The sequence below is a fragment of the Podarcis gaigeae genome (genome assembly GCF_964106915.1).
Source record: "Podarcis gaigeae genome assembly, chromosome: 2".
Taxonomy (NCBI): domain Eukaryota; kingdom Metazoa; phylum Chordata; class Lepidosauria; order Squamata; family Lacertidae; genus Podarcis; species Podarcis gaigeae.
Genome location: NC_139679.1, coordinates 6,064,050 through 6,076,839, shown reverse-complemented (window position 1 = coordinate 6,076,839; position 12,790 = coordinate 6,064,050). Strand labels below are relative to the sequence as shown.

At 48.1% G+C, this 12,790-nt stretch overlaps 1 protein-coding gene across 1 annotated transcript in view; it reads right to left on the bottom strand.

Annotated features, from left to right (window-relative positions):
• FMNL3 (formin like 3) overlaps positions 1-12,790 on the bottom strand; it is a 102,214-nt gene that overhangs the window by 6,287 nt on the left and 83,137 nt on the right. The window contains 11 exon segments of the mRNA XM_083729376.1: positions 76-165; positions 2,945-3,046; positions 4,405-4,565; positions 5,333-5,462; positions 6,468-6,548; positions 6,966-7,034; positions 9,488-9,722; positions 10,141-10,343; positions 11,498-11,622; positions 12,033-12,101; positions 12,200-12,461. Of these exon segments, the coding sequence (XP_083585502.1) occupies positions 76-165; positions 2,945-3,046; positions 4,405-4,565; positions 5,333-5,462; positions 6,468-6,548; positions 6,966-7,034; positions 9,488-9,722; positions 10,141-10,343; positions 11,498-11,622; positions 12,033-12,101; positions 12,200-12,461 (1,527 nt within the window).

Here is a 12,790-nt window from a genome sequence, read left to right as displayed (position 1 = left end):
CGCCCTCCCTCCCTCCCTCCCTTTCCAGAACGCATCCCTTCTGGTCTCCTGGCTCCCTGCACCATCACCCTCTACCTTCTCCAGCCTCTTGGCTTCCTGGGCCAGCGCCTGCTCTCTTTGGGCCTGTTCCTGCTTCTTACGCATCTCGTTATCTTGTTCTGCATCCTGGAAGAGAAGATGGAAGCAGGGAGAAAAGTTAGAAGACAGTCCAACCAGTAGCCAGGCAGCACCTAGCTGGGGATATATGGAGATGGAGTTCCACTGAGTCAGGCCGTTGGCCAACAGCCTGCTGGGAGAGATTTGCCTGGCACTTTGCGGGCACAATCACTTGGATCTGTGCTGAGCTGGATACCACCATTCGAGTCAATATCAATTCCACAAATAATTACATGGGCCCATCTAGTCCAATATATCTTCCATTTGGCAAGGCACAATTAAAGGTAAAGGGACCCCTGACAGTTAAGTCCAGTTGCGAACGACTCGGGGGTTGCGGTGCTTGTTGTGTATTGAGTCAAAGGATTTTATATCTGTATTATTATTGTCTGTATTGCATTAGGGTAAAGTAACTGTCTTTTGGTTCCAGAGGGTACAGCTACTATTGGTTCATTTAAGCAGCTGTATTTGGATCCTCTGTCTTATTGGTTTCCTCCAAAAGGCAGGACTGTGATTGCCTGAGATTGTTCCCTCCAAAATGTATCCTTTCTAGCTTGTTCCCTGTCCCTATAAATGTAGCTCTCCCCTCCTCAAGTCTCAGTCTTGTTTGCTTTAATAAAGAAGTGTTACTAGAGAACTGTCTCCAGCATATTATGTCAAGAGAGCTGAAATCACAAACCCCACGTCACAACAGTGCTCATCTCTCTTTACAGGCCGAGGGAGCTGGCATTTGTCTACAGACAGTTTTTCTGGGTCATGTGGCCAGCATGACTAAGCTGCTTCTGGCGCAACGGAACACCGACATCAGAGCAATGCACGGAAACGCTGTTTACCTTCCCGCTGGAGCAGTACCTATTAATCTATTTGCACTTTTTGGCGTGCTTTTGAACTGCTAGGTTGGCAGGAACTGGGACCGAGCAATGGGAGCTCACCCCGTCGTGGGGATTTGAACCGCCAACCTTTTGATCGGCAAGCCCAAGGCTCAGTGGTTTAGACCACAGCACCACCCGCATCCCATATAAGACACAATTACTGCCTTGCAAATTTTCTGCAGGCTAAGCTGCAGAAAGTAAGTCATGCCGTTTGACATGTGCTATGAAGTTCTAGTTTATTTACTTATATTTATCTGTATGGTTGTAAGTTGCTTTAAACTGTTTTTAATATTGTGTTTAATGCTATAGCCCACCCTGGGACCTTAGACAGATAAGATATTCTTATTACCTGCCCTTTATCCTATCTATTGTCTACACTGGCTGGCAGCAGCGCTCCAGACCAGGCTCTCAGGCAGAGATTTCTTTCTATCCACCTGCTCCCTGATGCTTTTAAACAGGAGGTGCCCGGGACTGGTTTGCAAAGCAGGTGCTCAACCAGAGGTATATGGGCCTTGCCTCTAAAACAACTACTGTTGCTGGCCACATGGTGGGGCAGTAGACAAGAGCGTTTAGTCCGGCCACAGGAAATCCAGGCTCAGCTGCACAACCCACTGCCTGGTGGGTTGCCCTCGTGGGAATCACAGAGCTGGAAAGGGACTGAATGGACCATACCCCCCCCCCACCCACTGCCCTGAAACAGAACGTCCTATATCTAAAGGACCCCGCCCGCTTAACAAAACTTGCTCCAAGGTTCCCTTAAAAACCTCAAAAGAATAGATCCCACGCTGGACCCAGAAGTTCCTGATACCAAGTGGCCTAAATCTATCTCCCGATAACCAACAGCTGCACCTTTTTGTTCTATTCTCAAGTGGAAAACTGGTCCCTCTCTGGGTGACTAGGTCTGGCCCACCTGGGTAACCCTCTGCCTCTTAACCCACCTCACAGGGTTGTTGTGAGTCCTACAGGCAGGACAGGAAAGAAATCTAAATAAATGGGCAGAAATGGGAATGAATTTTGACAGGCTAGGGAGGGGGTGCACACGTGGACATGGTCTTTTGCCAAGAGCCGTGTGTGGATTGAATCCGTGACGATGTGGGTGAGCCAGGCACTGAATCCCTACAATTCACAGCTCTATCTGGGATGCTAAAACCACAAACCAAAGTTTTCCTAGTCCAAAGAACCAGGTGCTCCCAGAGAGCCAATCTTCGGCCACTGCTTGCCACACGAGTCCAGGATAGTCCGGCACTCCCTCAGTCTGAGCATCTCATCACAGAAGGAAGCCATCCCTTTGCACCACTGGAATGTTTCCCTGCCTGCTCCCCACTCCTCCCAAATGCTGCACCTGGCCAGCACTTGAACCCAGGGCACAACAGCCTTCTCCAACAATGGGAACAGAGTGATGGCAGCAGAAAGGTGTGGCTGATGCATGTGATGGAGGTTCAAGGAAATGGATTGGCTTTGCTCAAGGGACCAAACCTTGGAGAGGTGCTTTGGAGGACTGGGATGTTAGGGAAGAGCAGATGTGCTATGGAGCATGTTGAGGTCCTTGCTGGTGTGGAAGAGAAATGAAGGAGCATGCAGGGAGGGCGCTCCAAATCTCTTGCCCACTGGCTACATGTAATCACAGGAAGACAGGTAGGGCTACTTTCTGTTGGGAACAGTAACAGGCAGCACTTGGTGGTGGGGAACTGGCAAGTGGGCTCCCACTTCTACACCAGGGTAAGGCGTGAACTTGTGTGGCTTCTAAGGCGACCTGGGTTCTCTAACACAGTGTTCCCCAACCTTGGGCCTCCAGCTGTTTTTGGACTACAATTCCCATCATCCCTGATCACTGGTCTTGCTAGCGAGGGATGATGGGAGTTGTAGTCCAAAAACAGTTGGAAGCCCAAGGTTGGGGAACACTGCTCTAACACACATACCTTGTAGGATCGGATGAAGCGCGCAAAGACCGGGAAGAAAACGGACGGCGGTGTCGTCTTGGGGCTCTCGCCGAAATAGCGCACAACCGTGTTGTAGGCCTCCTGCCAACAAGAAATCTGTGTGAATGGATGATGACAGTGGCCTTACACTCACTTTTACCACGGGAGGAGGATGCTGGCACAACAAGTTTGGGGTCAGAATGAAAATCTATGCACAAAGAGACCTTTTGACACATGGCCTGCGTGTACAGACCTGCTGGGTGTGATCCACTTTGCACATCAGACTGGCGTATTAGACATGATGAAACTGATTCTTTAAAAGGCACACAAATCTGATGTTCAGAGCGCATACAACCTCTGCTGTAGGAAATTCCGCAGGGATTTTGTTTGGTCCACATTTTGTTTAAACAAACCAACTTCACTGTGGCTCAAAAAAGTGCCAAAATGTGTATTAAAATGTAAAAAATTCACATTTTAGTGTAAAATTGTGTAGAAAAATGTGTACTCTTAGGGTGATAACATATGTTCAAAACATAATGCAAACCTTTGTGTTTTTCTGTAAAATTGCCAATTGAACAGGGCTGGAAACAGACTGGTAATGGGATGGTACACCAGAGCGTGTTGAATTTTTCAACTTCCAAAAATGAGGGGAGCTAAAAAGTTCTGACATGACTTGGGAATTCAAAGGATACTTTGGTTAAATTAATAAAATGTAGTTTTGCTTGGTAAGTAAAATGTGCATAAAACTGCATAGAAATCTTTAAAAATGATTGCCAAGTATTTGCAGTTATATTATATATTATATATTATATATTATATATTATATATTATATATTAATATTAATATTAATATTTATTATTATTGAGCATTACCTGACTTATTCAGATGGCAACATTAAGAATTATTTGGTGTTCCGAAAGCAGCTTATGCGCTTCTTCATCAAACGTAGACTTACCAAGCTACATGTTGTCCAACCACAAAATAAAAGCAGATTTGAATTGCTCACAGCCAAAAGCATACTTTTAATACCCCTCAGTGAAGAAATTTGCAAAAATTAAGTTTCACCCCGTAAAACGACACGTCCTACGTGATGCACCCATGGGCTACTGTGAAGGAAGTTTGGCATGTAACTAACAAAATAGGAACTGCTTACATAACACACAAGCACAAATGCACCCTGGATCCCATTGCAAAAATCTGACACCAAGCAAGCACAGATTAGTCAAATTTGGCACAAGTACTACGTATGCAAATGTACACAGCCAGGCAGGTGGCAGGATTTCCATACGTGAATCTGGCATGCAGCTAGACAGACACAGTGTTGAACTATATGCCAGACCGGTGCTTTTTAACATGCCACATAGCGCATACAAGGATTTGCGCTCCAAATCCTGCGCACAATTTAAGGAGCCTTCTCTGCTCACCCCCCGAGCTGCGTGCCTGCTCCTTCTCCACTCACCTCCGCAGTCTTAGCGTCTTTCTGTAGCCGGTCCAGCTTGCCCTCATTGGCGTTCAGGAAGCTGCGCAGGATGCTATGGTCACGCAAGCTGCACTCCCGCCGGATCAGCTCCATCCCACGCCCCAGCTCCTTTACATCCAGCAGCACGTTCTCCAGGGATACTGTGGTGGGACAGAAACCACTGGGTCAGCCCGGGAACCAGCTCAGATTGGGGAGTGTCAGCCCAGTTTCACGGCTCGCAAAAGGCTAGAAAAGATGCACAGGCTTCAAGAGGGAGGCAGGCAGGCTCTAAGGTCAGGGATGGGGGACCTGTGGCCCCCCGGGTGTTGATGGACCACAACTCCCTCATCCCTGACCTGTGGCAAAGCTGGGGAACTGCAAAACAGACCTGCTGTAAGCATCAATCAGGGCTTATCCACACTTAACTTTTGCCCTGCTCTTTCCAGGCATTGGTCCCCACTTTAAAGCTCTGTGTCCACCTCAGAGCTTTCTCCGTGATAACCCACTCTTTAAACCAGGCATAGGCAAACTTGGCCCTCCAGATGTTTTGGGACTACAACTCCCATCGTCCCTAGCTAACCAGACCAGTGGTCAGGGATGATGGGAATTGTAGTCCCAAAAACATCTGGAGAGCTGAGTTTGCCCATGCCTGCTTTAAACAAATGACAATTTGGGCTTTCTGATTGAGCTTTGAAGACCGGGTTTTCATGGGGAAAGCTCTGGGGCAAAAAAATAGGGTGTTCAGCTTTAAAGTGCAGCCTGTGCCAGGAAAGTTAAGTGTGGATAAGCACTCAATGTACATGCACTTTAAACATCCTACTTTCATGATGTCTGAAAGCGAGCGAGACAGAAGTAGCTACAGAGGGGACACCTCTGTGAGGTCTTGGCGCTGCCCCTTGAATAGGCTGGTGGTTGGAAGGGTCCCTACCTGCAGCTGCTTTCTCCACAAAGTGCAGTTCCTGCCAGAAGGTGCTCAGCTCGGGGTATTTCTCCTTCACCATCATGGCAATGAAGTGCAAGAGGGTCAGCTTCCGGTCCGTCGACTTGGTGTCCAACAGCTTTTGGGGTAGAGGTGGGGAAGAACAGAATGTCAAGGCACTGCTACAGCCATCTGCACAAGCAGTGCAAATTCGCATGTGGACTGGAGGCATAGGGGCGCATGGAAGCAGATAATCAAATCTGCACAGTGTGCATTAATTGAAACACGGGAGGTGCTCACAAGGGGCGGGGAGAGCAAATGCGTGGACGCATGCAATCAAGCAAGAAATCAGACACACAGGTTTGTATGCAGGGCTGAGCAATTCTGCAAATTGGCGTCCGTGTATGGTTTGGTCCGTGCATGTACCGTATTTTTCGTCCTATAGGGCGCACTGGCCCATAGGACGCACCTCGTTTTTTGGGGGGGGGAATGAATAAAAAAAATTTATTTCCCCCCCCCCCAGCCGCTGCTGCCACCCCAAGCCTTGCGCACACCTGCCCGAAGCACGGGGCACCCTCCGGAGGGCTCCCCGTGCTTCGGGCGGCAGGCTGCCGCCCCAAGCCTCGCGTGTCCAGCGGGACCTCCCGCCGGGCGCGCCAGGCTTGCGGACACTTGCCGGGGCTGGAGGCTGCTGCCCACAAGCCTTGTGAGCCCGCGGGAGTTCCCGCCGGGCTCCGCAGGTTTGTGGATAGCTTCCTGAAGCACCGACGCCTCTCGCTCTCCAGGCTTCAGCGAAAGCCTGCATTCGCCCCATAGGACGCACACACATTTCCCCTTCATTTTTGGAGGGGAAAAAGTGCGTCCTATGGGGCGAAAAATACGGTAACCATGTGTCTGAGCGGAAGCACATACAGAAAACTCTCTGAAAGTTGCTGTGCTGTAGGGCAAGATAGGAATTTAATAATACAAGTTTGGGAATCTTGCAAGGTGGCACAAACAAACAGCTGCCGCCTGAACGGAATGGCCATGTGGTGTAGCATGCGGGAACGGACACCATCTTCCTCCTAGGCACATTATCTGAGCACAGGGGTAGGGATGGATACCTTTGCATAAGCTCATGTGCCCCCTTTAGCCCCCTCCTTACCAGATCAAGACTCTGCAGCTTAAAACCATAAACCGAACCACGTTTGCTGCTGTTCATGTAGTTGCCGAGGGCGAGGATGATCTGGGAGGGAGAAAACAGGCGTGTCACATAGATGCTTGACATGTCTGATATTTAAGTCATAGAAGGGAGTCCCCAGCCAAAATAGCCTGGGCCACCTGTGCTTAATTTCACTGCTTTCATGGAGGCTATGACATTTAACCTGGAAGTCATCAGTACCTAAATAGCGCGGGTAAATGCACTATGCTCAGAGGCACTATTTGAACCCTTACTTTGCCTCCTGGCAATTTACAGAATCAGAGTTGGAAGGAAGATCAAATAGCCCAACACGTTTTTATGCAGGAAATCCTCTGCTACAGCATCATCCCTGATACAGCTGCCCTCTGGCCTCAAAATACTCTGCAAGCTAAACAGAAATAGTTGCCCCCATCACATATTTGCTGTTTCTCTTGAAAGTACTTCCACATGAGCAGAACCCACCTCCAACATGCGTTTGAGCTTCTGTGAAGACTTGACAGATGCAGAGGCAGCAATGATTGCACTCAGTTGCTGTAGGAGGGCAAAAATAAAAAAGGACAAAAACTATTATTATTGGTTTTGCTGCACCTCATCACTTTGTCAATGTAAAATCATGGAATTGTAGGGTTGGGATCGAAAGGGTCATCTGGTCCACTCTCTCCTGCAACAGAAGTTGAATAGAAGTTCCTTTCACACAGGGCGCTCTCAGATGGTTGCTGTTTTGAGGTGGGATGCAATCATATACTGTCAAATTCATCTTGGCAATGAAAATACAATGGGAAGTCATGCTCAACAAACCTCCTTCCTCATCTTAATTTGACCTTTTTGTGATAAGGGAAAGGGAAAATGCACTGGGAAGTGTTGGGGAACACTTACTTGGCGCAACGTCATCTAACCTCTCTACAAACCAACTCAGAATGAATGCTCATTTGGTAGCCAACTTCATCTAATCTCCCCTCAAACTCTGCACAAACAAGTCAGGGATGACTGCTCAATAGACAGACTGCGTGAAAATAACATCAGTCTGGAAATCTTGATAAACTGTCCTCCCTGACTTTCACAGGTTTACTGTGCTTTTGCAAGCAGAGCCTGTGCATGTACTACTTGTATGCACATGGGTTCTGTTTGCAAATAAAGACTTGGGAGTTGGGTGCAAAAACATGGTCCTCTCTCTCTCTCTCTCTCTCTCTCTCTCTCTCTATGTTTGCTGTCTGCTCTACTTGACTGCCTGGAAAGGACTGAAGGAAATGAAAAATGGTTCTGCTGCCAAGCCTGCAATCAAGTAATTATTATAGGCTAATGAAAAACCTGAAAGACAGACAGACGAAGGATAAATAGTTGTTTTGTTGTATTTTATCACTATCAACATCAACATTTCTTGTTAGTTGTCTTGGGTGCTTTAGTCAGAAAAGTGGGGCGTAAAACCAAGTAATAATAATAATAATAATAATAATAATAATAATAATAATAATATGTTATTTATACCCCACCCATCTGGCTGGGTTTCCCCAGCCACTCTGGGCGGCTTCCAATAAAACACTAAAATACAATAACCTATTAAACATTAAAAGCTTCCCTAAACAGGGCTGCCTTCAGATGTCTTCTAAAAGTTTGGTAGTTATTTTTCTCTTTGACATCTGGTGGGAGGGCGTTCCACAGGACGGGTGCCACTACCAAGAAGGCCCTCTGCCTGGTTCCCTGTAACTTGGCTTCTCGCAACGAGGGAACCTCCAGAAGGCCCTCGGCGCTGGACCTCAGTCCTCTGGACCAGGTAAGAAGCAAAAGAAGGGAAAGTGAAAAACTGTGAGCATAGAAACGTAAGAAGAGCCCAGTAGGATCAGATCAAAGAGCCCAGCAGTCTGTTCTTACAGGGGTCAACCAGATGTGTCTTGCTCATATGCAGAACCTATGAACACCACATGAAAGCTTGTGCCAGCATGGAGAGGATAGGGCTTAGCATGTATGAATCAAGATGAGAGAAGGTATCACAAACCACAATGGTGGCAGGTAACAAAAATGGGTCAAGAGCATCCAGGGAGAATTGTGAGCCAGACCATACAGCTCACCCATGCCTATCCCTACTAGCAACAGATCTCCATGGTTATTTCCTAACACTTATCAAAATTGAGGATAGTGGGAGTTGAATCTGAGACCTTGCACATGCAAAACAAGTGACCTACTAAAGAACTACCTGTGCCATGCTGTTTGGCAAACACCCTTCGCTGCAGTGGCACAGCCAGGTGGCAAAGAATGTGAAATATGTCAACTACCCTCCGACGAGACTGCTAGGTAATCTGAAGGTTATGCAATGATGCAATGGGTGTTTGCACTTGCTAGCAAAATATTCACCGCCTGATTTCAAAGAATGTGCAGGTTTAATTGTTTTCAAGGGCAGCAGAAGTGTGTGTGTGTGTGTGTGTGTGTGTGTGTTTAATAAAGCTTTTGATCACCAATATATGTCTATCACAATATGGCACATATTTTAATTATGGAGAAACTTAAAGCAGGAAGATGATCCCCAAACTCCTACTGTCCAAACCTCTGTATATCCCACCAGAATCAATGTGGCTTTCTCCCAAGTAAGTATGCTTGGGACTGCAAACTTTCCAGTGAAGGAATGGGTTCCCAAAATCTAAAATCTGACTGTGCAGTCAGTTTGAAATGGGCCCCAAAATCCACGTGCTAATGCACCCTTGGAGAAGGAAAAACGAGGATTTGGGGGCCCGTTTCAGACTGACTGCACAGTCAGATTTTAGATTTTGGGAACCCATTCCTTCACCAGCTGCTAGAACTACTCTCTTGGTTTCTCCCTTTTTAGATATATGGAAAGGTAAAAGGGACAAAGGTGACCAGACCATGACAGGGAACTTCATTCCCAGACTCCCCTCCTCTAGCTTCATAAATTAACCCTTCCTTTCCAGGAGCTGAGGACAGAGCCCAAAGAGTTTGGGCTCGCACAGACAGAGGGGAGGCAAGTCTCGTACCGGCATGAGCATCTGGATGTTCTCACTGAAGTTGCCCAGGAAGGCCATGATGGCCATGCGCTGCGTCAGGCGCTCCACCTTGCTGAAGTGCAGCATAAAGCGGTCCTCGTCCGACAGCTCCTCCAGCGGCTTCCGCTCCTTCTCATACTGGCGCAGCAGCTTGACCTCGTTCTCCGTCGGCAGGAAGCGCATGAGGCACTCGACAAAGTCCACCGGAAGCGTCTTCAGGTCAAACCTGGAAGAGCAGCAGGAGGAAAAACGGCCCTGTGTCAGAAGGCAGCAGAAAGGGGGGCTGCTAAAGGAACTGGGCTGGGAGTGGGGAAGCCCAATGGAGCCCGTGGGGTGATGTGGCAAGAGTGTCAGGCTAGGGAACTGGAAGGCCAGGGTTCAACTCTTCACTTGGCTATGAAGTTCACTAGGTGAACTTTCTTGAGGTGGGGTCTCTCTCTCTCTCTCTCTCTCTCTCTCTCTCTCTCTCTCTCTCTCTCTCTCTGCCTAACCTACCTCATAGGGTTGTTGCAGAATAAAATACGCCAAGGGACAGCCACTTTGATCTCCTCAGAGAAAAGGTGGAAACATAATAAATAAATGTATTTCAGGGGTACTGTGGAAGGAAAAACTACACACACACACACACACACAGAGATACCCACGTGTGAATGGCTTTACAGATCTCCTCCGTGCTCCTCCCTGCTTTGCGCAAGGTGATGGCAAGGTTCTTGGCCCGGTTGGCTTCCAGCAGGGTGACCTTGTTGGCTGCTTTATGCGATGCCTTGTTCTTAGAGCAGAGGAGGTCAATGGCCGGGCCTTGGGCTTTGGTCTTAAAGAGCTCCTCAAACTTGTCTAGATCAAGGTCCTGGAAGAGGAAAGAGGATTCAAAGAGTTACCCATCCAGCCGGTAGGTAATTATGATACTAATGATAATAATAATGACAACAACAATGACATACATTCTGATTTCAAGCTGCTCATAATTTGCCTTTTCACTACTGGAGGAATTTCAAAGCCGCTAACAGCATGTTATTAGATGCTTCAGTTTTTGGAGCCAGGGAGGGAAAAGTGACTAGAGATCTGAACTTGGATTGGGGAGAACAAGGTTCAAATTCCTATTTAAGGATTGTTGTGAGTATAAAATGGCGGGGAGCCCAGTGAGCGTGTTGGAGGAACGGTGGGATATGTATGTGAAGAATCAGTACAAAGCAAAATAGAAGCCTGAAGTTGAAGAATTGGCTGGTTGGTTCCAATAATACATGAAATTCTCTCTCTCTTTCTCTCTCACAGAGAAAGTGAGAGAGTGAGCAATTTGGTCTTCGTTGCTTCTTTGGGGTTACCAGTCCCAAGAGGCAGAACTCCCCTATCAAAGGTCCCTTCCTTTGCTGCTCTCTTCTTTTCTGCCAATAGCACACTACACCTCCTGTCTCTATGACATCGTGTGTAGCTTCCCCCCATTCATCAGTTTCCCTGGCTCCTCCTTTCTTCACCTCCATTCATTCCCTCCCTCCCCCATTGTTCTCATAGACTCCTGCTTTTCAGGTCTCATAGAACTGCGCTCTTCTCCCTTATAGTACACGGGCACTGCTGATCTCAATCACTCCATAGAGCCACTTCCCTTGCCTTACGTCCCTCCCTTCCTCCTCTCCTGAAGCCTCATTCTCCACCAACCATTTTTTCACACTCATTATTCTTACACTGTGCATCGCCTATTCTATATTCTTCCTTCAAACTCCTTTCTTCTGGGCACACTCTCCCTTAGCTTCCCTATATCCTGGGGCCTCTTCTCAATTCTTGTGTGAGGCTCTGACGGCGGCCAAAGTGACAACTTTCCCTTCCCTCAAAGAGGCTGAACTACAAACTGTTCAGTTTCCCTCAGCGACTGAATGTTCTGTGCTGCTGCACTTGATAGGCTGATAAGGGTTTCACCTGCACAAGTACAGTAGATACAAATACAACAGATTAAAAGTTTTAAAGAACGGTGCACACCATTCAGACTGACTTCCCCCTTTCCCTCACCTCCAAGATCTTTTCATCATCCAGCTCACTGAAGACTGTGCCGCTGATCTGGTTGGGCTTCAAGGCCGTCCAGTTAAAGACCGGCAAGCGGAATTTCGTCTTGATGGGTTTCTTAATCCGGATTGCTTGGGGGCACAGAGGAGAGAAAAAAGTATTATTTGTCCTCACAGGTGCAGAAGAGGTCAGGGCTCAGCTCAGCTCGGTCCCAATGGGCCACTGGAAGGAAGAGAATTGGGTTGGTTCCCCTAGCAAGTTTCTGTTCCCAGTTTTGGTTCACCTTCACGGACTTCTCTTAAGTCATGATCTGCTGACACACGTTCAAGCATACCATAAAGGCTGGTTACATAGTTTGTTTGGCTGTTGTTCTTTTTAGAGAGAGAAGAAAGGTTCACAGGAAGATGAATTCTGTACCCAGAACCATGTTCTGTGCTTTTACTCGTGAAATTACAGCACACATAGAGCAAGCACCCAGCGCCTTTCATTGCTGTCCTCTTTCTGTCTTGCAGGTGGATGGGTGGGAGGAGGCAAAACGTACCTGATAAGCCCATAGTGAGAATCACAGAGGGAGACGTCCCTGGAAGTGGTGGAGCTGGCGGACACTTATCTGTGAGAGAACAGGGGCGGAAAAAATATATGTAGCAACAGTCGCCCTCTGTGCAACCGTGTGTGAGAAGATGGCAGGTTTCTTTCCTTTGGACTTACCCGGTAGCGGAGGAGGGGGTGGGGGGAGAGGCGGAGGAGGGGGTGGGGGTGGAGGGGCAGCCTCCATGGGAGGCAGGACCGGGAGGCGGAGGTCGTCCTCAGGGATGTCGCTGAAGTTGACCTCCGGCCCTGGAGGTGGCGGCAGCGGCAGGTGGTCTCCCCCTGCTGGGCGAGAGGTATAGTGGCGTCGGAAAGCCTCCTCCTTCTCCTTGATGATTCTGCGCAGGGTGTGGACCTGGTTGCTGGCACTTTCGTAGGTTTCCTGCCCCAGAAGAGACACATCAATAAGGCCTCCTCTTCCCACTCGCTGGAGGCCGTTCACAAGGCCAGATGCCTCTGGGTCTCAAAGGACCAAGGGACACATTATACGTTTAGCAGAATTAAGGGGCAGCGCTTAAATGTGTGTGTGTGTGTGTGTGTGTGTGTGTGTGTGTACATATTTAGACAAATTAACATTCTCCTCCACAGGGATAATTAACAGACATGTAGAAGTTGTGGGGTGTAACATAAGCAGTCAAGTACAACACTTCCTGTTTGCCCAGAGTGGACACACAGGGGGTGTTACTCCAGCCAGGAGGACTTCCTGTCACA